Source organism: Capsicum annuum, chromosome 6, assembly GCF_002878395.1.
Source record: "Capsicum annuum cultivar UCD-10X-F1 chromosome 6, UCD10Xv1.1, whole genome shotgun sequence".
NCBI lineage: Eukaryota > Viridiplantae > Streptophyta > Magnoliopsida > Solanales > Solanaceae > Capsicum > Capsicum annuum.
In genome coordinates this window covers 210,572,456-210,596,791 of record NC_061116.1, presented here as the reverse complement: position 1 = coordinate 210,596,791, position 24,336 = coordinate 210,572,456, and the positions used below count along the sequence as shown (strand labels likewise).

At 34.6% G+C, this 24,336-nt stretch overlaps 3 protein-coding genes across 3 annotated transcripts; all 3 read right to left on the bottom strand.

Annotated features, from left to right (window-relative positions):
• Window positions 1-5,473: 5,473 nt before the first annotated feature.
• On the bottom strand, window positions 5,474-7,576 carry LOC107875958 (protein PHYTOCHROME KINASE SUBSTRATE 3). Its single transcript, XM_016722871.2, has one exon. It carries the CDS (start codon window positions 6,997-6,999, stop codon window positions 5,620-5,622), a length of 1,380 nt encoding a protein of 459 aa, XP_016578357.1. The 5' UTR covers window positions 7,000-7,576; the 3' UTR covers window positions 5,474-5,619.
• An 875-nt stretch (window positions 7,577-8,451) lies between these two features.
• LOC107875957 (probable methyltransferase PMT2) lies at window positions 8,452-14,090 on the bottom strand. The gene is made up of 7 exons (XM_016722870.2): window positions 13,701-14,090; window positions 12,176-12,833; window positions 11,750-11,960; window positions 10,980-11,268; window positions 9,999-10,388; window positions 9,254-9,331; window positions 8,452-9,071 (listed from the first exon to the last, which is right to left on the bottom strand). The coding sequence occupies exons 2-7, from the start codon at window positions 12,824-12,826 to the stop codon at window positions 8,837-8,839; spliced, it is 1,854 nt and encodes a 617-aa protein (XP_016578356.1). The 5' UTR covers window positions 12,827-12,833; window positions 13,701-14,090; the 3' UTR covers window positions 8,452-8,836.
• Window positions 14,091-15,658: 1,568 nt separating this feature from the next.
• Window positions 15,659-17,372, bottom strand: LOC107875960 (60S ribosomal protein L34). The gene is made up of 4 exons (XM_016722872.2): window positions 17,195-17,372; window positions 16,948-17,027; window positions 15,986-16,095; window positions 15,659-15,884 (listed from the first exon to the last, which is right to left on the bottom strand). Exons 1-4 carry the CDS (start codon window positions 17,271-17,273, stop codon window positions 15,791-15,793), a joined length of 363 nt encoding a protein of 120 aa, XP_016578358.1. The 5' UTR covers window positions 17,274-17,372; the 3' UTR covers window positions 15,659-15,790.
• Window positions 17,373-24,336: the final 6,964 nt, after the last annotated feature.

Sequence of the window (24,336 nt, the reverse complement as noted above, 5' to 3'; positions counted from 1 at the left end):
GTCATTTATGTACTAAAAAATTCATAATATTTAATTAAAACATTGGTTTCGACATGACTGCTTCAAGAGTTGTGCCAAGATTTTAATATATCACCCCTAATTAATTATTATAAGTTATTTATGTATTAGTATATTAATAGTATTTAATTAAAACAAGAAAAATATACGTTTATGACATGTTTGTTGCAGCTACTTCAACCATAATTTTACTAAGGATCGCTCCTAATTAATTATGATGAGTCATCTAAGTATTAAAAAATTAATAATATTTAATAAAATGATAAAATCGATAAATGATAAACTAACTCTTGATGTTTTAAATTAAGTCGTCGTCCTTCAACCTTGATTTTATTGTATCACTCCTAATTAATTATTGTAGGTCATTTATGTATTAAAAAATAATAATATTTAATTAAAAAAATAGACATTTATGATATGTCTATTTCAACTGCTTCAATTGTAATTTTACTAAATACCGCTCTTAATTAATCATTTAAGTATTAAAAAATTAATGATATTTAATAAAAAAAGATAAAATAGACATAAAATGATAAGCAGGTAGCAGATCGACGTGTTTGTTTGTGTTGCCTACTTAGATACTTCCTTTTATTTTTTGTTTATTTTACTTTCAATTTTAATCTATTACGTATTTGAGAAATACGTAAAAGTATTATAAATCATAATAATTAATAATTTAAAGTAATTAAAAAGACATAATAAAAAATTGGTTGACTCTCTAAATTTTATTACTTTCACGTAAATTGGAACAGAAGAAAAAGTACTACAAATTACAAAAATTAATAATTTAAAGTATTTTAAAAATATGTAAAAAATTTAGTTAACTCTCAAAAATTGTATCAATACCACATAAATTGAGACAGAGGGTATAACATATATCATTTAAAAATTACATAAAATGTATTATAAATCACAATAGTTAATCTTGAAAATATTTTTCGTGCTGCCATCTCAATTCTAACTGTTGTTATATTTGGATATCTAGATCTGATAATATTGTCCACCCATCTATAAGAATTTCTTAACTTAGTAGTGGTTCAAAACATTTCAAAATCTGTATTTATAAGTGTTTTGCCTTTGAGAAGATGACCCAAAACTTTGTTGTTAATCGAAATATTTTTTGTTCCAGTTTTTGTATGAAACATTTCAATATGTATATTTATGTTTGTATCTCATCAATATCGAATTTTTGTGCTAAAAAATATCTATAGTGTTGGGTTCGTGCTGACACGGGCCATGCACCTCTAGTTTGTATATACAAATCCTTGGAGAAAAATTAGTCAAAAAAATCCCCTCAAGTTTTCAATTAAGAAAAGGGGACAAGTGGGTCCCACAAATTTGTTAAAAAAAAACTAAGTCTTTTTGAACAATTGAGATAGTTGTTGGACAACTACATTAGTTGTCTGAACAACTTCGCACAGTTATTGAATAACTTGTCGCAGTTGTCGAACAACTAAGCCTAGTTGTTGAACAACTTGCACAGTTGTCGAACAACTTTGGTAGTTGTTTCAACAACTACCAAAGTTGTTCTACAACTGGAACAAGTTGTTGGGACGAAAAAACTTAAAAAAAATAAAAAAATTGTCCCTCCCACCTAATTTTAAAAACTTGGAGATTGGACAACTTGAGAGTCCTTTTTATTTGTAGCTACATCTTATAATTGTATATCAAAACAGAAACAACCCAAAATCATTTAATTTGGAAGAAGTTGGCCCAATAATCTTTCCATTTGGACTTGCTACTTGCTTCTTATCTGGGCTGGCTAAAGAAATTTATAAGGCCCAAAAATAAATGTCCCTTTTGATAATAATGTTATTAAAGAATAGGACTGAAACTTGCATCTCTTTCAAGGGAGAACAAAATTAAGTTCCTTATCTAATCTTTTTTTTTTTTTTTTTTTTTTTTATCATTCATGACAAGGATGCTTAAGCATTAATTATTGATGCAGATAAACTAAAGTATAGTAGTAGCATTTATTTATATCTCAACACAGTTGAATATTCAACATATCATAAGTTCAACCAGAGTAAAATATATATCAAGATTTTAGACATCAGTGGTATTCTGTGCACTCCCTTGTTTACAAGTTACTTAATTGCTTAGATTACCAAATTAAATTTACTATAAACAGTTAGTTGTGATTGTAGGCGATTTAAACCTAATAATGTAAAAAAAAGAACTTTTGTGCTACGCTGAGTTGGAGAGTTGTCCACACCTTTCACCCTAGTAGACTGTATCCCGGCTCCTAAAAGAAAGAGTTGAAATCCATTTACTTAATTGAATAAAAGGTAAAAAAATGAAGGGCAAAGAGATTATTCATTTAAAGCAAAGGTTGTCCAAAATCAACTACTATTTCAGTCATCCTCAAACCTTAACTGCGAAATGGATATCCAACTTCTAGTGGTCCTTTTTTGTACAAAACATTCCCATAGCTAGGCCTACAAATTCATTAATGCCATAGATCTGTAGAAAAAATTTCCATCCTCAACTTCTCTGCAAGATATAATTGATACTATAACATGTGAGTTCACGTCAATCCAGTATATTATTAAGAAATTTATTTAAATATCTATGAATATTTGCTGGTGAATCCATTATTAATGTATATTAGCTAATTGAGATGATTATTATAGGAACTCTCATGAGCTTTAAATCTTAGATTCGTCTCTGGGTCGACAGTATATGGGCACATGTGTGTAGTACTACTGGCCAGATCTTCATCAATGCTATATACTAGTCGACACCTATTGAAGTAGTAGCAGAAAAAGATCGAGACAATCTTTTGAGAATGAATATTTAGTTTTAAGTCTTTTTCATGCAATTATGGCCCTAGTGCTTTCGCCATCTTCTTTATAACTTTGTTGACAATAACCACATGGTAGTTAGTTACCTTCTGCATATCATGAATCAGAGAACATCTTTATTAGATTATGTAGTTACATCATGACTATATGGTTGGTTTTTTCCCCTAAAAAGGTTTGATACTGTTAAGAATATTTCAATATTTTACATGTAGCTTCTTGACATAACTTTTTAGTTTCAATAGACTTATCCAACCATTGGATTCGTAGTTTTTAATGGGCCTTCCAACATGCGTTATTTTGCATTGTTACTCCCAAAAACTTCAATATATAACATGTATTGACCATTTTGGTGTCCGAATCGTGCATAGCCATTGTTACTCCCAAAAACTTCAATATATAACATGTATTGACCATTTTGGTGTCCGAATCGTGCATAGCATATACATATGTCAACTTACATCTTATAAAACTCTTCACTTTTCTCTCCTATTTCAATTTGTGTGGATTCACCTAATGTATCATGTGCGCTCCTTATTCTTCATAAGTTTGTCAGCATAGAAGTTTCACCTTCTGTGTGAATTGCGCGCTCTCATCTGTCCCCCACCCATTATGATTTATGAGCATCACATACAACTCCTTAAGGATTCAAGGTTCTCGTTGAGGTTTCTCAAGGCTACACGACGATCGAGCACAAATGCGCCCATACCATGTGTCAACATCTGCTATATACCTTATAAAGTTCTTCACTTTCCTCTTTTATATATCACGTACGCCCCTTCTTTCAGGAGTCTACCCTCATTTATGTGACCCGTTGTCTTCCATTAATAACATTATTAATAACATGGCATGCTAGCTACTTCATTTTCGACATATCTCACACGGTTTTCCCTGTAAAGCATCAAATCATTAAGAGGATGTATCTCTACACCTTTGTATGTGAATTCATTTTTATTATCAAGTACCCCAATATGAAATTTTGTTATAGCACATCAAATTAAACACAAGTATCACCTTGTTTGCATTATTACTCACCAGATTTTTAGCCTAGAGGATGTTTAGATGAAAGCGAAAGAAGAGTACTAAGACAACTCCATCTTAGTTGTTGGATGGATACAAAATTGAATGTTGTTACCCAACTAGCTTTCAAGAGCATATTTAGGCCGCATGTGGTTTTGTCATGCCCTTTTCATTCCTCCAAACTATTAAAAGCTCACATTCTACAGTAAATATAATATAATTCCACTTAAGCATTCAAGGGTTTAGCCTAGTGGCCAATGTAGCGGGTTGCACACCATGAGATTTACGGTTAAAATCTCAGCCGAGACAAAACACTAAGCAATTTCTAAGTCGGGGTGCGCGGAAGCTGACTCGTAAACAATGGTTATCCAAAAAAAAATATAGTTCTACTTAAAAATATCAAAACTCAACTGCTTCAACAGTTTGGATTCCTTAACTGATTGACCACGTGATTCTTGTCGAGAACCTAAGGAATTGTGTTTTTAAATAGGACAATTGAAACTCCAAAACTTTTTAGTTTAATGTCTCAATATGGTACGTCAACGCTTATCCTTTTGTACTTGTTTTGTCTAATATGGTTATTGTTTGTGTCAGTCCTTTTTATTTCTCCTTATTCAACTACTAGAACCAATAATGGAATAGTAAGTTTGTTGAACACAAAAATCAAGGACAACTAGCTAGATGGACTTGATAACTATGGTGGTTGGACCAACTTGGATGCATTTCGACTATTTCACCAAATATCTACTACCTCTCACGTATATAGGTCATATAGTAAGGTCAAAATAGAATAATGGCCTGAATGTGGATACTTTGCGCGCAGGATTGCCTTTTTTTAATGTACAAGGTCAAAATTCGTTTGGATATAAACACTGGTTACTCCAAGTTGCATGGCTGCTCGTGCCCAACCAACTCTATCAGTTCCTTGACGTTGGTCACTGTGACAAATACAGAATTGCTAAGTTTATTCAAACCTCTAAAGATCAAAAGTTTGCACAGTGGGATCCTTTGGGGACATCAGTTCAAAGTCCAGAGGTGTATCTACATTTGAAGCAAGATTCTGTTTAGGTAGGGAAGAAGTCTTTGACATTGGTGGATGCCAGCTATTGGATTTCGATTTACTGACTCCTAGGTAGTGGCGGAGTCAAGCTTTTCATTAGTATATACTATAATTTAAAATAAATATTACCTATCTAGGCCGTGTAATTTGTCAATGGAAGTTTGGCACCCCTTGGACAAAGGTGGCTCCGGCACTGCTCGTAAGGAAGGCAAACCTGTCTGGAAAAAAGTAGCTTTATTACCATTAGATGCTCAAATAGGATGAATACCAACTATAGTATTATCAGGTGAACACACAAGGAAAGGGAAAGCATAAACAACCAAGATACCTTTTTTCTTTAGACAAAGGTGGCCTCAGGTTACAATTTTTTAAAAAATTATACTCCAAACTGGGGCTTTATTGCCTCTCACTGAAAAACTTCTCTACTTTCATGTATTGAGGCTGCTGTCTCTTTTCTTGGCAAAAAAGATAGTCATGATAAAAACTATAAAGCTTTGTTTGATAACAAGATAACTAGTAGGAGGTGCATAACAGTTAGGTGGAGAACAAAATGAACTAGAATTAATCAAACTAATAAGAAAATTAACAATTCATTAATAAGATATTACAAAGTACAAAATCCTAAAATTTCAACCAAACCATTTATTTCAACACTCTTGTTCAACATGAAAATTACTATACTGGAAAATGAACCGGAATACTGATTAGGGTGGTAAGTGATTAACCGCGTTGGTGATGCTTTGTCTTCTCACTAGTCTTGTATACAGTTTCAACCACACTTACTGCTTTGAGGCTCTTGCAACCTAAAAGCCCACCTGGGCGGGCTTTTTGATCTTCTTTGCCAACTGCATTCTTATTGGTTTTGGTGTTTGTATCAGCATTAATGCTAATTCTCTTTGCATCATAATCTGAGATAACTGATGAGTAATCAGCAGCACTGGCTGTGATAACACTCCACTCAATACTGGCCTCACTTGGTGCATACTGGGTTGTTGCTGGGGACATGCAGCCAGGCACATAATCACTAGTTTGTGTATTCATGACTCCATATCCACAGCTAGATATATTCTCTATTTCGAATAAGTCGGAGCTGGCATCACTAGCCATGTCATCGCAAACTGTGCTGCTTCCGATGGTTGTAGTAGACAGAATTTGGGCTTTAGGAATGGCGTCCCAAGATAACATGGAGAGTTTCCTTTCTAAATTCCCTGCTATGTCTCCTTTTCTCATTTTTCCTGAGCCAAACACTTCTATTGATTTTCTTTGCTCTTCGATGGTTAGATCTTGATCATCCAAGTCTTTTTTGACTACTCTCAATTTCTCGTCCACAGAAGCCGTGCCAGAACTTAATGCAAAATGACCTGCTGAATGCTTTGATCCTGGCTGGGAAAGTCCAGGTTCCGAGCTTCTATCCACACGGACTGCTTTTTTTCCCGAACAAGGCCCTTGGCAACCAAAGCTGGCGAAAAATCTCCTTCCTGTTATCTTCTTCTGGTTTGTTTGACATCTATTTCTCGGAAGATTTTGCAACAGTGCACTTTGGCTATTAAAACTGCTTGCTTCTGAACAAATGCTTGGAGCTCCTGTCCGGGAACTGGGTTTCAGGTGGGGCACATCCACCATCCCTTTGTTCGTCTGTCCACCATACTTCACCCCAGTTGTAGGAACAGCTCCATATTCCATTTTCTTGTCGAAATACTTGTCAGCTCCAAATATGCTTAGTTCCCCGTCCTTTGACTTGGCTCTTTCTTGGTGTTTCTGAGTGCCAACCAAAGTCTGCTGAGGAAAAACAAATGCAATAGTAGGATCTTGAACAGGCGCAGCACCGGAGGTCTTAAACGCGAAGTTGTCTTCTTCGGTCTTGAGATAAGAAGAGAAAGACTCAACACGGAGATGGGCAAGGTTATCGTGAGTGTTATTTGAGGATGGCTTAATAGTAGCTCTTACAGAAAAGGGGTTCTCAGGTGGTAAAACAACAGCAGGATAAGGCTCTTCATAAGAGCCTCCTAGTTTGTGTATAAAGCTCTGATCATCAGGGTTACTGAGGTAACAAGAAAATGATGCTACACGAAGGCTGGTTGCAATATTATTGGCTTCCATGGAGACAAAATGCTTCAGGTTTCTGTTGTTCGACGAAAATTTTAAAGAAAGTTCGATCCAGAAGCAACAACCACTGGGAGGAGATGTATTGCTTGCTATCTTTTACAAGTGAGGAAAAGTATTATGACAACCTTTGAGACAGGAAGGGACAGAACAAAACTCACAGATAAACAGTTTACCAACAAACAAGAGATGAAAGACAGCAAAGATTAGAAAGCTCATAACCTATAAAATGGGAAGGAATTAAGTAGCTAGGGAAAGAGGCTGTGAAAGCTATAGATCAAAAAACTGATTCAGTGATTTTGAGAGAAGCTTTCTTTTTTCAGTTGGTTTCTTTACAAGCAGCCCTTTATAATTGGCTCTTTCTTGGAGCCTATGGGGCTGTAACTTGTATAGCTTTAAGATGGTGGAACCTACATGTTTGGTGAAGCATAATATTTGAGTCTTGTCACTTCTTGCCAATTCTCACATGACATGCAATAGTGATTTTACAGTATCTCTGATGTTTTATGATTAATGATAAGATCTTCCATCTTTTGACCTTTAACAATATGCAGTTTAAAGGGTCATACATCAATAAGCAAATATGGATATGAATCTAGGTAAATATGTAATAAATGCTAACGGGGTCTAGGAATTAGCGGCAGAAAAAAGCAGTGGCTCCAAAGTAAACTCAGAAAAACAAAATAAAGTTCCACCACTTATTCAAGTGAGCCCCCAAAGTAGGACATCAGCATTCACATCATAATGAATTCTGATGCATTGAAATTTCTTTTCTTTACTCTTAACAACTACTTCCATGATTTAGGTAAATCAATCATTTTGCTGCACTTTGGTTGTATCAAGATTACAAGCTGAGTGTTTTCTTTTGGTTGTTATGTAAGGCATATGCCAAGTTGGCTTACAAAGTGTAGCAACAAAAAATGGAAGAAAATACTGGAGAAGGTGCTTGCATCTGTATTCCTTTACCGAGTTGCACCGATTTTGAACCCTCAATAAGCCATTCAATTTTCTGCACCAATGTAATTACGGCTTTGATCTCAAGACTAATTGATCACATGATGGTAAATTTTGTCATTGCATCAAGGCTCTCCCCCTAGCCAGCCACAGTAAGGATTTGATTGACTAAATCTCATGTGCTTTTTATTCAGTTATCTCTAAAAGGGGCAGCCTGGTGCACTAAAGCTCCCACTATGCCCGGACTCGGGGATGGGCCGGACCACAAGGGTCTATTGTATGCAGCCTTGCCTTGCATTTCTACCCGAGGCTGTTTCATGGCTCGAACCATGAGCTCCTCGTCACATGGCAACAACTTTACCACTTACTCCAAGGTTCCCCTTCTATTCTGTGATCTCTAAAAGGCTAAAATTGCATGGTCCATTTCTAGTCCTGTCATCATATATTCAATAAATGAAATATGAATGCGCAAAAAATATAAAATAGTCGATAACATCATAAGAGATTACTTGATCTTTTACCATAAAAATTCAATTTACTCGGCTGAAATTACAGTAAAAATTTTGGTAAAGATATGATACAACTGTGAATGAACTAAAGAATTAATTGCAATAGTGTTAAAGGATTATAAACAAAGACAGGAAGGAAGCGTGGTAAGAAAATAAACTCGCCATGATAACCTATGAATATTTCTTCTCTTCAACCGCCAATATGGAAAATGAAAAATGGTTACCATGATAATTTATCAGAGTTCTCTGCTTCATTCATCAATTCTGAACTCCAGTGGTAAAAGAATAATATCTCTGGCGCCAGTGCACCAAATACTGCAGCATTGACTGCTCTGCCATTATCCGCCAAAATGCTGCCTAGCCGATGCTATTCAATCTGAGGCAGTTGAGTTGTTATCACCTACAACCCAATATCTTTTAACAGCAAATAGCACCTTTTCAGGGATCAGAGGACCATCCTCATGATCCACCATTTTTGTTTTCCACCTCATAGTGGTTGCTATTCTTTTCACTTGGGTGAGGACATCTACATTGTCTCGCAATATGACTGCACCTTCTGGTCGAAGAATCCTATCCATCTCTAGCAGAATGTCTTCAGCATTACATCTGCATTGACATATGGCACAATTAGCAACTTTATCGAGATCTAACTTGAAGCATGTATTGGTTAGGTGTTCCGTATTGTAATCATCGCTGAAACTAATAGCAGTGACAAATACCGAGCGGATATTGTCACTAGAAATTAAATGAAAAAAAGCAGATCTAGCTCCTATGTATATAGAACTTACTTGTCTTTATACAAGCTGAAAACTCCATTAGCATGAATAAGGTCATATGTTCGAGGATATGTAGAGAAGGCTTCACACCTGAATGAACGTGGGAAAGAAGATGAAATGAGAACTTCAACGCCAGAAAGAGAGTAAATTCAAATCATGTGAGGGGAAGAGAAGAGTCAGCGCATAAATTTTCAATTTTAGCAATCACAAAACTCAAGATCTGATATAAAATCTCAATATTAAAAGTCAAATCTTAAGCTACCAAAGTTATCCTACCTTCATAAAAGAAGCAATGAAGTTTTGATGCATTCTCAGATACAACAAATTAAACAGTGTAGGGACTCAGGAATCATCAACTAACTACTCAGTGGAAAACTGAGTTGAAATTTGATGGTGTGATAATTGAAAGGGGCAAAACAATGTAATTGAATATATGATAAATCAGTTGATATTACTTCAAGAAATCCGGCTTTAGAGAACCCCAAATTTGCTCTGAAGGACAAATTATTTACCAAGTATTAAAGGATTTATACAGTCAAACTGAAAGGGTTTTGCACTGAACAATTAGTTCATTAACTGATCGAATTAAAAACGTTAAGCTTTGCAAGATCTTTCATATGTAATTCAGCTACCAGCCTGAATGGATTATCAAACTTATCAGTAGTGAGCTTTCTACAACTACCATCAATAAGAGAAGGAAGGAATAGACGGGAATGATCCTAGAGTCCAATGAGGAAGATAGTTTCAGAAAGTTTACCAGTCATGATATATGCCTATCAAGCCTCGTTCATATACAACTCCAAGAGTGTCTTGTTCAGCTATAGTTGGCACAACATTCATGACCCATAACTTAGGTGATTCAATTACTGCAGCAAAACTTCCAAGGCCAGCATTCATATCCATTATATTTCGGTACCTCCCATTGTCGAGGATCTTATTAACTCTCTTATAAGAATTCACGTGCTTATTCCATAAATTGTTTTCCTCCTTGAATGACTCAACAGATAATCCAGGCACAGATCCACTTGCTATTCTTGGAGGAACAGTATTAAGTCTAACTGGAAACGGCCTAAGTTCCCCACCAGCAACTTCATCTGAATTAGTTGTCTCAGGATAAGGAGTTACACATGCCTCCATCTTCTTATACCTAAAGCCCGATGATATTGGTTTGATATCAAGTAATTAGAAAGCAATCAACTTATTCAAATGACCAGATATATAACTAAAATAACAGAGACCACGTAAACCTCAAGTTGTTGGTGGATAAATGCCATGCAATTCAATGTTATAAGTTTTTTTTTTAATAGAACAATCATTCTCCAGAAATCATTGTGTTTTCAACACCCTTCACTAATTAACACTCCACAATTGCTGATACAGGAACCTCAAACTATTTTTTGGCATGGGAAATTCAAATCATGCACAATATAGGCTTGAAATGAGTTTAAATGGAGTAACAAGGCCAGTAAGGATTCATATAACTGACCCCAACTTGTTTGAAATTGATATTTTGTTGTTTTTGTTTTGAAAATTCGAAACTACAATGAGCAATTCCGTGCAGGTATTCAACATGCTTGGCTGGCAACGAATATAAGACACAGAAAGTCAACGGTGAATTAAAGAAAGTAACTAGAATTTTAAAGCAAGACTTTATCAAACATGCATCGACTGAAGAAAACAATCTCCATGGCTTTGGATATTTTGGTTACATAATAGATTATAAGGTGCAAGATTTTACCAGACATTTTCTGCATTCGAGGATTCACATAGAGTTACACGAGAATCACGTTCCCTGCAGTACTCATTGTTTACTCTTTTTCTCCATATGGCAATCTCACCTTTCTCATGCTTCTTTTCCCAGCAGAGAAGTTCAGCCATTTCTTCAATCTTTCTCTGTTCCTCCTCCAACTCTTCTTTGGGACGTTGCCACGCTTGATAATTGACCCGCCAGTTGATTGGAGGACCTGAAAGTACCCAGTAGCCCCCTGGTTTGAGCACTCGGTCTACCTCCATCATGTACAGTCCATCTGTTAAGAAAGTAGAATTTTTTCAGGAAACAAACGAACAAACGGAAGCAGCATTTGTGTACTGACTCAATCTTATTAATGAAGTCTTTTCTCTACCCAAAAAGAACTGCTGGAATGACGTTATATAGACATGCAGACTGGTGAAGACACTCCACGTTGAATTTGCTCACTGGACTTGGCACCACGCAACTTTGATTTTTCAAGATTAAAAGAAGGGCAGCCCGGTGCACTAAAGCTCCCACTATGTGCAGGGTCAGGGAAGGGCCCGACCACAAGGATCTATTGTGCCAAGATTGGTGACAATTTTTATAAAGATGAGACTCAATAGAGGATGAAGAGAGCAGTAAGCCAGGTGATGTTATCATACATTTCCGTAACTATTGCAGGAGGATCTATGAATTTACGTTTGTAAGTGGGCGTGCATCATCAATAGAAGCAGCATGATCATAAGACAAAAGTTTCAAGAAGTACAGATCCTTACCATTTGCACCCCAAGGAATCAAACAACGTGAACAGTGCGCCATATCAAAAGCTCTAGATGGATATGGCAATTTTATGGTTCCAAGTACACCAATAACAGCTGGAACACCTCTCTCCAATGCAAATTGAACTTGAGCTTCATGAGAATCTCTGGGTGCGAAGGACATGGTTAGAACATTCTTCTTGAAAAGGTATGCACCCCAACTTGCAACCTAAGATATCACAAATCATACACAAACATTCAAGTTTCAAACTAGTACACAATCAAACCAGTTCGGTAAACCAAGGATTTAATGCAGAATTGTATAAAGTACCATTCACAGTCATGAACTCTAACTAATATGAAATTTATTCAGAAGGAGTAAATCTACTAGACAGATAAAGCGACCGAAAGTAATGCAGAATATTGTAGACAGCTTTGACTCACCCCACATCCAGTATCCAATGCAGTTCGTACTGTACCATTTTCTATCGGTATAACAGAAGCAAGTTGATCAATATATGCATCTGCCCCATTGGGAAACTGTGTTCCACCACCTGGAAATCTAAATACATTGCCTTCATATTGGACCCAATTTTGCACTGCCTTCTCAACTGTTAAGCTCTTATGTGGTGCATTCGCGAAAGGTACATAGTCACGACTCTTTGGCCACGAAAAAGGAGTCACATATCCTTTTGGGGCCGGAATGAGACAATGCAGCTTCTCTTCATCTGGAGGACAATGCCTCTCCCTGTAGTTCATATTTTCTCGAGGGAATGTCATTGCTCGCATTTGATCATGACATGGCGTATAATCAACATATTGCTCGCCACATGGATCAATCTCCTTGATATCTTGCTTGGGGTCATCAAATGAGGTGCTTTGATTCCCGTGGTGAGTTTCATACTCCAAATTGGGAAGGACACCGCAGTCCTCTGCCTTCTTTGTTATCTCCAGAGCTATGCTGTCTCCCTTACCAAAACCGCTTCTGTGCCACACTCCTAGAACATAGAAGGAACAACAAAGTCCAGCTACAATAAGTAACGATGATAAAGAGATTCTACTTCTGTTATCCCCTGGATTTCCTTTTGTTGCCATGGTCGACCTGGAAATGAAACTTCACATTTCAAACTACTTAATTGGAAGGGAACATTGAAGCGAAGAAAATGATTCTGGATGAACTATACTCAAAAGGAAAGAAATCATCTAACTGGGGATTGAAATTGTATCTTGCCAAAATCTAGATGCTATATGTCGTGTCATTTAACTAAGCGAACAGAAAATTATTCAAGTAGCTTCGTCTAAAATTGACTTCCCGGCATAGTATCTGGATTGCTACTACTTTATTCCTCACTATTTTTCTCTTTATCCTGGACATGCTACATTTAGATGAATCAAGAAATAACAAGACAAGTGGAATCGTTGTTAAGTTTTTACTTCAAAGGTGGTACTCGAAGATCTCAACAAGAGAAAGCATCAACACAATAATCACATCAAACAAAGGCATATAACTCAAGGTTTTAAAAATCAATAATCCACAAATTGATCCCAAAAAACATTAGGGAAACATAATCCCATAAAAAAAACAACAGGCATTTAGTAATTCGCTCAGTAAATTCAAAAATTGTAGGGCAACTAGTGCACTAAGCAACCCGCGTTTACACAGGGTCCTAGAAAGGATCTCACGTCCAAGGGGTGTGCTATAGACTGTCTACCTTGCTATATGAGTAGCGGATTCCGCAGCCCTATATAACACTTCACATCTCCTATTAATGAAGTCCTAAAAAATGAAGAGAGCGACAGAACAATAGGAAGCACAATCATTATAATGCATTTCGAGGCGGATTCAAGATTTAAACACAACAGTTCACAATTACTACAAGGATTTCTTTTTTTTCTTTTTTCAAATTCATTAGGTTCTATGTATGTGATCCACATCACAAATGCAATGTTTGGATAAAACAAATCTTACTGAATTTCAGAAAAGCAGCAATATTTGCAGTTCCGATTAGATCATCAAATCATAGTTCGTGTCAAAAATGGATAAACAATTGTCTGTTTGTTTTGGTTAAGGCCTAAACAATTAGTACCACATTAGCTGTTTTGGCGCGAATTCCGAGGTGTCACCAATGGAGTTTTTGGGACAATTGGACAAAAACAAATGGGATGTTTTCAATGATGGAGGGTGAATAATGTTGTTGTTAATTGTTATTGTCCATCAACTACGATTATTACGCTTTAAACAACAAGAAGAAACCAAATTTCCCGCGAACCAGGGATTTATGTTTCCTCTTAACTCTCAACCAATCAAATTATCTTTTTTTCATTATGTTCTGCTCCCTCAGTTTCAAAAAAACTTTCCTCTTTAGTCCGTTTAAAAACTTTTTTTGACAATAACTTTAATTTAATTAAGGTTATAAAATTTCAAAAGTCTTTCTTTATTTTCTTAAATTTTATTTCAAGTCAAAGGAAGTTATTTTTTTTTTTTTTTAAAACAGAGGGAGTATTTCTGTTTATTTCACATCATTGACTTTATTTTCTATTTACGTTTTGTTGACCTGATACTTGTAGAAGTTTTAGTAAATGTTTTAATAAATTTTCCAAATGCTGATATTTATATAGTTAAAAATTACATAAATAAAAGAAAAAAATTATGACAAAACTGTAGTTCTCTCCCTACATTTGCTTGAGGTAACTTCTTATATATGGCCTGAAATTTGTTTGCTCTTTCTTGTTTTTATACTTTATGCAGTGCATCACATTACTTATTACTAGTATTACTTTTGATTTTATTTGATATTCTTTTGATAAAATCCCTAGATATATATATATATATATATATATATATATATTTTTAAATATATAAAGAGTGCTTGTATTTGGAAAAAAGGGTACCCGAGTTGATCACCAAGGGATGTGGTGCAGTGTGTGAAGTTACTCTTTCCTTAATCAAAGATATTGTATTTGAACACTAAATTTGGAATAAATCTTTAATAAGGAGCACTTCACCAAAACGTGTCCAGCACTTCCCCCAAATGGGCCTGTGTTCGCAAATATGAATTAATCGGGCAAGTATCGGACACCGAATGATCAGCCCCTCCCCCAAAGAAAACAGTAATAATAAAAAGAAACTATTTTGCAATCATTTGTCATCATTGAATAATATGATGGAATTTGGAAGCGTGAGCCCAAACTCTGCCAGCAGACCAAAGAAAGACACAGTTAGTTTCTGGGCTGGTTACATCCAACTGGGAAGATTTCATAATCGTTTTAAACATCCATTCAAAGTCCTCTCGCACAGCCCATGTTAAAACTGTACTCTCTATGTTCTCAAGTTTTTTGACAGCATATCCGCATTAATGGTTTCTCCAAGACCAAGAGAAAGCATTTGAGGAAGTGCAGCGGAGATTAAAGGAGCTGGAAGAAGAGCTGAAGAATTTCATCATCGCAAAATCCATGGGGAAGATCCTGCATCCAGGTTTTCTGGATACCAGGAAGGTTGCAACACTATATGGCTACAAACCTCAAGAACAGGTCCCTGACCTTAAGTTGTGGACAGAGAAAAGAATCCACTCAGCCACTACATACATGGATGGGGCATTATAAATAATCCACATATGGAAGGAACCTTTATGCTCAAAATTCATGCCTCCAAACTTTTTACCAATAATCAGAGTACTATACCACTTTATTCTCCCCAAATCAACAAAACATTTAGGATTTTATATCTCCATCAATCAAGGACTGAGGACAGACCATGAACATTTTAGACAATCCTCACATCTAATTGCTAGCAGCCCACTTCTTTCAGGAGACAATGAGTTGCTCATGATAATGATTCAACTAGCTAGACGAATGTGTGATATACTAGTAGGTAATTATTAAGACTAAACAATAACTCAAAACTTGTATAGAAATGGCAATGGAGTCTGAATAAAATCAACTAAAGCAAAATGCCCCTTAAATTGTTGTAGCAAATAGGTCAATTTATAGCACACAACTAGTAAACACTTGAATGTCAAAATTTCACCAAAACATAAAAGAAATTCCTAAACTCTCTTCTTAGCTCTTGGCTGCCAATTTTTCTTTGGCTTTTTGGATCTTCAAAACTTTCTTAACAATTTTTTGCTCTTCCACCAAAAAAGCTCGGACAATCCTGCACACCCAGCATCACTCAGTTATTGAAGTTTAACACAAGAAAACGAATAAGATATTTAACAGAAATGACCAAGCTAACAAGCATTTAAGAGAACAAACCTCTCCCTCACTGCTCCTCCAGACAACACTCCACCATAGGCACGGTTCACAGTCCTCCTGTTCCTAGACAACCTGGATCTCTTATACTCGGCTGGTCTCAAGTGAGGAATCTGCAAGACAGCAAAGAGTGACGATTATAACATTGCTGCAAATGCTTGAATAATAAACTACCAAAATTTTTACATGAGATTTTTAATCACTAAGCACAAGGACAAAGGTAACTAGATCCATCAGTAGGGCTGAAAAGTGTCGAGGCAATACCAACATTTCGAACAACTGTTCACTGAAAGAAGCCTAAGGTCAGCACTAATCAAGCGATTATTAAATATCACGGCCTGATCCTTCTCCAATTCTAGAGAAAAAAAATAGCAATCTTATTTAAGGATTAACGAAGAGCATTTGTCATTCATTAGACGAATTGGAAATACACAATGACACCACATTTCAACTCAATCCAGTTTAGTAGTTTGAAAGAGACAAAAGCTATCTCATTATAGAGGCACAACAACAGTCGAATTGAACAACTACACCTCAACTATCTTTATAGTGGACAAAAGAAAAACACGAATTGTCACGCCTAGATTCAACATTGATACTAATACTACAACAGAAGAGAAGTTTTAACTTCTGCTCGAGTTAGAAACCATACAAAGAAATTAAACAATTCCCCATAAAACATGAAAAACAACAGACTAAATATAACGAACAACCAAAATCTACTCTCTCAAATGCATCCAATACATATCCACAACCGATATTTCGGACAACAAATCAGGCCAAGTAGATTATACCTCAGAAACAACACCAATTTCTAATCAAAAAGGTCAAATGAATCTGCATATATGATAACATGATCTAATGATTGCTGCTGAGTGCCAAAGCCTTGCTAAGAGTTTTGATCTAAATAACAAATATTAAGCTCAGGCAATGCAAATATGTGAAAGTAAGATGATAGGCATTACCCCCTGAATCCTCTTTCCAGTAACAGGGCACTTAGGACCACTAGCCCTCTTCTTCGTTGTCTGATAAATCAACTTCCCACCTGCATTCCAAATTCATTCAATCAATCAACTACCACTCAATCCCAAACAAAGCAAGATCTCTATTTTCCACATCATAGCAACACTAATTCATACTTAAAATTGAATTGAGTAAGCAAAAATCAAACTAAGTATAACTATATAATTAACAATTTTAAGTTATTATTACCAGGAGTTTTGACGACACGATGCTGGTTGGATTTGGTGGCATAGCTATGGCGCTTCCGGTAAGTGAGTCTCTGCACCATTTTTGAACCTCTCTCTCTCTCTCTCTAGGTTGAGGTTGGGGCGGAAGAGGGAGGAGACAATTAGATATGATAAGCTTAAAAACCCTAACTCCGGAATTTGCCCTAGATCTGACGGCTATTAAGAAATATATTTGGACGGTTGTGATTGATGAAAAATTGGGCTTAAGTTGCCTCTTTGGGCTTCAATTTAATCCAACCAACTGGTTTTTTGGGCTGCTATTTTGGGTCATGACAGCCCAATTTTATTGGTTCCGTTGAAGGGTTAGGGTGTAACTCAGTCAGTAATGACTTCTGCCAATCACCATTGTTTAGTGGCGTAGCCAGGAATTTCGTGAAGGAGGTTCGAGCTTAATACAAGTAAAAAAAAAAAAAAAAAATAGAACTGCAACCGATGTAATATTAGTAAAGAGATAGTTTAAGGTTCACAATTGATATGTCTTAGCCACATACTCAAATTGAGTTAGATGGTATTCACATGGCCTTTCTCATCAGCTGTTTTAAAGAACATAGTAGCTCACAACAATATTACGTACATTATTTGTAAATTTGTGACTTGATAGGAGTTAATTTTCTTCTGCCTGAAAACCAGCTTCAGCAAATAGATACGAAGCGTAGTTATGAATAAGCTCTATCTTGTATCTTGATTATTAAACATCAACACCGTTTGTAGTTTAGTTTACAAAGAAAAATATGATATTCGGGTGGAAACTAGACATAATTTATTCTTTTACTGGCTTGCTGTTGCTCTAGTGTCTTAACTCGTACTTGCACATTTCTTCCTTTTCCTGGAAAGGAAATCTGGGATAGATCAAAGCACGTTCGTTGTTGCACGTATATATAGCTTTCTAGAGTACCGAATAAAATCTACGCTCATATTTTCATGTGTTGTCGTCTATTATTTTGGTAAATAATTACGTGTAATTGGCTTTTGAATTCTCAAATGAGCTAATTTACGTGCATTAAAGAGGGACGAAGGCGTCCGAGGTAGACACGTGTCCATATCCATGCCAATGAATGAGAAGCAGCACCATTGCAAATTGTAATAATCCTCACAAGTACTGACACAGCCAAATTTAAGATGATTTGCCCTGATAGGAGCCTAATTAATTATGAGATGTAAAATGTATGAGAAAAAACTTGGAGCTTGACAAAGATGCGAAAATGATGTAACATACATTACATTTTGTGTACCCAAATTAATATCTCTTCCTAACAGTATACAAGTAGGTGCCACCGTCGGATTTAATGAAAAAGTGATTATAAACACCCAAAAACACAAATTACTAGAGCCAGTGACAGAAACAATTAGTACACTTCCAAATCAAATCTTATTGAATGAACACAACAATATTATTATGAAAATGTTGCACGTCTGTTTGAGTTAAGTAGAACTATATGTGTTACTTTAGTGACAAATGTTACACAAATACAATGATTTTTTTCTGTTGGAAAGGAGATCAAGGATCGATGTTGGATGGATTATAATCTAATTTTGTTAATATAAAATAGATCAATAGAGTACTAATTACGGCCTAAAAAACAAACTTAAGACAAATTATTTGACACAATTTTGGTTGTTTACATAATCTTCTAGAACTATATAACTCTCTATTGACCATGTCAAAATTGACATTCTTAATTATCGTTGCATGATCACATTAAAAAAAGGCCGGCATTTGTGTTTTATGAAAGAAAAAAGAATAAGGAAAAACACCAATTGTCTCTAATAAATAAGCTCACAGAGGTTTGACTTTGTTAACCACCCCAAAACAATGTAGTAAACGCACATTTACAGAAAAAAAAAAAAAGTCAACACTTGACGTATTCGCCTATTTTCCAATTTGCATTAATCATTTGTCGGGGGGTGTAGTGGTCCACGTTGCACCGGATCACATAGCTCAAAATGTGACCCACAACCCGTAACGGTTGGCTGAGTTGGTCGGGTTAGTGGTTTTCCACGTGAGAGATCTAGGATCGACTTTACTCACCAATAGTCTTTTCATTTAGATTTCATCGCATCAGACTTGACTAGTACGATTTATATATCTTGTGCAGTTTGCAAAAGCAATTGAAGTTGGGCAAACTGAAACTGAGCCCACTTTTATTTCGTGTTGCTATGGCGGATAGGGCAGTGGGCCCAAGCCCATCTCACAGCTAGTAATATTACTGAGAGTTTGTCTATTTTATTTGAAATATTGGTGGGCTCCAAGTGTAGCAAACAGCTAGCAAGCCCAATCATTTCTTAGGTGCTCAAATAGTGAGTACGCGGTTTGGTAATACTGGGCCCATTGGGCTATGTAGGGCTTCCACTTGGTTGACTTTTGAAGGTGTTGTTAATTGTAAACTCAAAGTTGTATCATAATATCTTCCCTCTCCATGGTGTTTGAAATTCTTTTTTAGTCATTTGGAGCTATTTTGGACCAATTTTGAGCAAAAAGGTGCTGTGAAATTCCTCCACAACAAGTTATGATAAACGTCGAAATTTGATTCTCATTTTGTCAGAATTGTGATAAGATAGGTTTAGGTTTAGCCCATCTATTTGAAATCCGTTAAAATATATGGCCAAATTCTAGCGGTTCATCAAAATTTGGCCACAATCCTAGAGATTCGTGACAATTCATTAGGATTTCACAACCTAATAATATTGTCCGCAGATATACTTTATAAAATGACAGTAAGAACTAAATTGTGACTCTGCTACTTTATATTCACGAATAGTGTGGGAGATTTTGTGTATAGACAAACAAAAAAAGTATGTGCAAGATTTATTTTCTTATCAAACTCTTCTTGCTTTTTCTCCCAACCCTTGTAAAAAAATTAAGCTCAAATAAGAAAATGAGTGAATTGGATCAAATTTGAAAACGACTTTATTTAGATGAGTGGTCTGAGAATTGCATGGCCAAGCTTAAATTACTCCATGAGACAATGACACTATGAGCAAATATAAGCCATAAACTATAAGGCAGATATATATTATTCATTATCTTTTATTTTCAATCACATGTAAACACATAAAATCAGAAATGTATTTATTTTACTAAATCTGAAACCTCTGCCACTCAATAAAAAGGATTGCAATGATTTCTAATATCCATTGACTAAAATTTTCTTACTTTATTTGGGACTATATATAGTTTACTTCGTCAAACATTATTTGAACATAGGTGAGTATATAACTTCTTCTGCTTTCTTTGTCTTGTCATAAAATTTGAAATCGTCCCTGAATAGATATATTATATATAGCAGTGTTAAGTTTTATTGGACATATCTAAGAGTAGTACATATTACTTAAGATGGTATAGACACTAGTGTTAGGATTGACGTAAGCCTGATATGCGGAAGCTAATATTAACAAATTTTGATGGCAATCGATATTTTACAGAGTATGACAAAAAGAGCTAGCTATATTATTAGAAACATGTTATTTAATATGATTTGGTCAAGTGACCTATGTATATGGGAAAAACTAAGGATCCATTTGGCCATAGATATTCCATGTAGTTTTTGAAAAAAAAAATAAAAATTGCCAAATGTTTAGTCATACAATTTATTATTTTTTGACAAATATTTTAATAAATAATCCAAATTCTAAAAACTAGGAAAAACTGTTTTGGGGACAAATTATATTAATTGGGAATTTTCAAAAATCTAAACTTTACCGTAAACTTTTTTATTTTAAAAAAATATCTCATCAGTATTCTTACATATCACTTGTTAAAGGTATGTAAATAGAAAAATTGGATGCTCCTTTGTGAGTTGAGAAAATTTTAGTGACTCCTACACTGATTTGTAAACAAGTTGGAGCTATTCCCCCCCCCCCCCTCCTCCCCCCACACAAGAAAAACAAACAAACTATAAGCCAAATATATGATGAAATTGCACTAAAAATGACTCATAAAAAATATTTGAAATCTATGACTAGATGCTAGCTAATATAAGCCAAATATCGTGGATACTACTAAATGATGTGTTGTTGTGTGAGAAGAAATGATCTCCAATTAAAGTATAACAAAAATATTAACGAAATTCAAATTTGATAAGAAATTTAAAAAAAACCTCGCGACAACTTATTATTGTATCATCATTTTATATATATATATGATATCTCATTATAGTATCTAATCATCTCTTTTTATTTTTTGTTTCAAGTCAAATCAATTGGAACTTCTCCTTTTCATCAACAATAATTTATGTGCCTCAATTCATCACATTTTCTTGAGACTTCTTATGAGAAAACATCAGCAGGGCAAGGACATCATTATATGTACGCATGCATTTTTTATTTTTATTTTTTGGGATGAACCTTCAAACTTGAGAACCTTTTAGATTAAAATTTGCTGAATCAATGTTCTTCTATTCACATCTGAAATTTTGTTTAATTTGACTAAGTTAATTTATGTTTATCAGCAAAGGTATAGTGACATAGATGACATTTTTGATCTTCACCCTTGACCAACGGTATAAAGTTTGAGTTTTGGAAATTGAGAATTTTATTTTTTATAGGAACTGAATCGCTACCACGTTACATTAGTTCTAATAAGCATTAGGTTATTCAAATATGCATTATTCGAGCCAATAGTACCAGATATCAAATAGTTGCATAAAAATATGATTTAGTTAAAGGGACATTTGGTTTTAAAGAAAGGCTTTAATAAGTTTTGTGCATCGAAGCATTTTTACATCATCAAATTAATTATTAGTAGACATATAACAATATGTAACTAATTTTCATTAGAATTACATATTGTTCTTTATACTTTCATTAGAATACACGTTTCATATTCCATCAGCTAATGTCATGACTTGTTTCTTTCCTTTGTTTATAAGTCATCTCATGTTGAAAAAAGACACAGTTTGGCAAATACAGCCAAAACTAGTTCCTCAAAGAAACTCTCAATTCACACTTAGGGGTGTTTGGGTAGAATCTATAACATCAATACAAAATATAATGTATTAGTAATGCTTGCATTAATAATACTTGTATTAGTTATGAATGTATTATTTTTTATACATTGTTTGGTTCGATGTATAAGAAATAATACATCTTACATAATTTCTATAAAAGAAATGTTTATTTACAAAAATACCCTTCTATCATTTAATTAAAATCTTTATTTGTTTGGTTGATAAATTCTAAGTTAGGTATATATTATTATATTTAGATTGATGAAATTTGTATAACAATATTTTAAGTTGTTCAAATTTTGTGACATTGATAGTCAATTATATTTTTAAAATAATTTAAATTTTTAATTATTGTGATTTATAACATTTTTCCTTCTATTCTACTAATTAGAAGTGACATAGTAAAATTATTATTAAAAATACTTGTGATTTTTTTAAGTGGTTCCATATAAGACGTTAAGTTAATTTAAAACATCAAAAATCAAGGGATAATACTCACGAAAATACCTAAACTTTGACCGAATTTTCAATTGAGCATACTGAATTTTGCGGGGGTCCTATTACCCCCTGAACTTTTTTAAAGTGGAATTAAGTCCCCTCAAAACGCTATACTCAATTTTAAAGTGGAAAGTGTAATACACACGCCAATGACATATTGACACGTGTATTTTTTAATTTAAAATTAATTTTCATTTAATTTCTTTTTCTTTCTTAATCTTCTCCATTTTTCATTCTTATTTTCTTTTTCTTTTTTATTCATCAAAATCTACAAAAAATTAGTAGTAGGAGCAGACCACCATTGTTCTTCTCCAAAATTAGCAGTAGCAGCAGACCAAAACAATGATCAAAATCCACAAAAAATTAACAGTAGCAGCAGCGGAGCCAGACTTTTTGTTAAGGGTGTTCATATTTGCCCTTACTGTTTTAAAAAATAAGAAAATAAAGCACTACTGCACCTGCCAAGGTTCAAACCCGGGTTGTTGCTGCGGAAATGCACACTCTTGACCACGGGACTATGCTTCTCTAGCTTGTCAAGGGTGTGCAACAACATATATATAACCATAAATATCTACATTTAACCTATATACTCGAAAAAAAATTCCGACGAAGGGTGTTCATCTGACCACCCTTTGTCGGTTGTGGCTCCGCCACTGAGCAGCAAACCAAAACATTGGTATACAACAATGGTGATGTTCTTATCCAAAATTAGCAGTAGCAGCAGACCAAAACAATGATCAAAATCCACAAAAAATTAGCAGTAGCAGCAGACCAACAACACTATTACAATCAAAACATTGGCATCCAACAACCCAAAACTCAGAAAGTTTCAATCTTTATACTCCCAAGTTTAATTTAATTTAAAAAATAGCAAGAATTTGCTTCAAAGAATTCAAATCACCAATCTAGAAAGAAACTTCAAAATGCATCATTTTAAAAAAAAATAAAAAATTCATAATTTGAGAAAATCAACTTCACTGATTTCTTGAAAATTCGAAATTTCAATTACTATCAAGATTGTGCCGACAAATTTCCTTCTGGCGCTAATAGTGGGTTGGTTAATGATGACAATGATAGGTTAATTTTGCTATTTTGATAGAATTGAAGAAGACCCATTTGATGTGTGTATTGAAATTGGGTCAAATTAATATAATTGAATTGAGTGTGTTGAAGATAACTTATTTGGTGTGTGTGTGATGAAATGAAATGAAACACCATTGAAGAGAAGAAGAAAGAAAGAAGAGAGAAGATATAAATGAAAAAAAAAAAAACCATTCATTTTATATAAGAAAATTGAGGGATGTTTTGACAAAAAAAAAAAAGCTTTTTAACTATTTTTTAACACTTACATGCTCCCAATGAGCGTGAATTACACGCAATGATCCAAGGGGATTGATATATACCATTAAAATACGAAAAAAAAAGTCTAGGAGGGTAATAGGACCCCTGCAAAGTTCAGTATGCTCAACTGGAAATCTGGTCAAAGTTCAGATATTTTCGTGAGTATTATCCCAAAAATCAATTTATTATTTTATGTCTTTACCTTTTTTATTAAATATTATTAATTTTTTAATACTAAAATAACTTATAATAATTAATTAGGGGTAATATAATAAAATTATGATTGAAGCAGTTGAAGCAGACACGTCAATCATGAGCA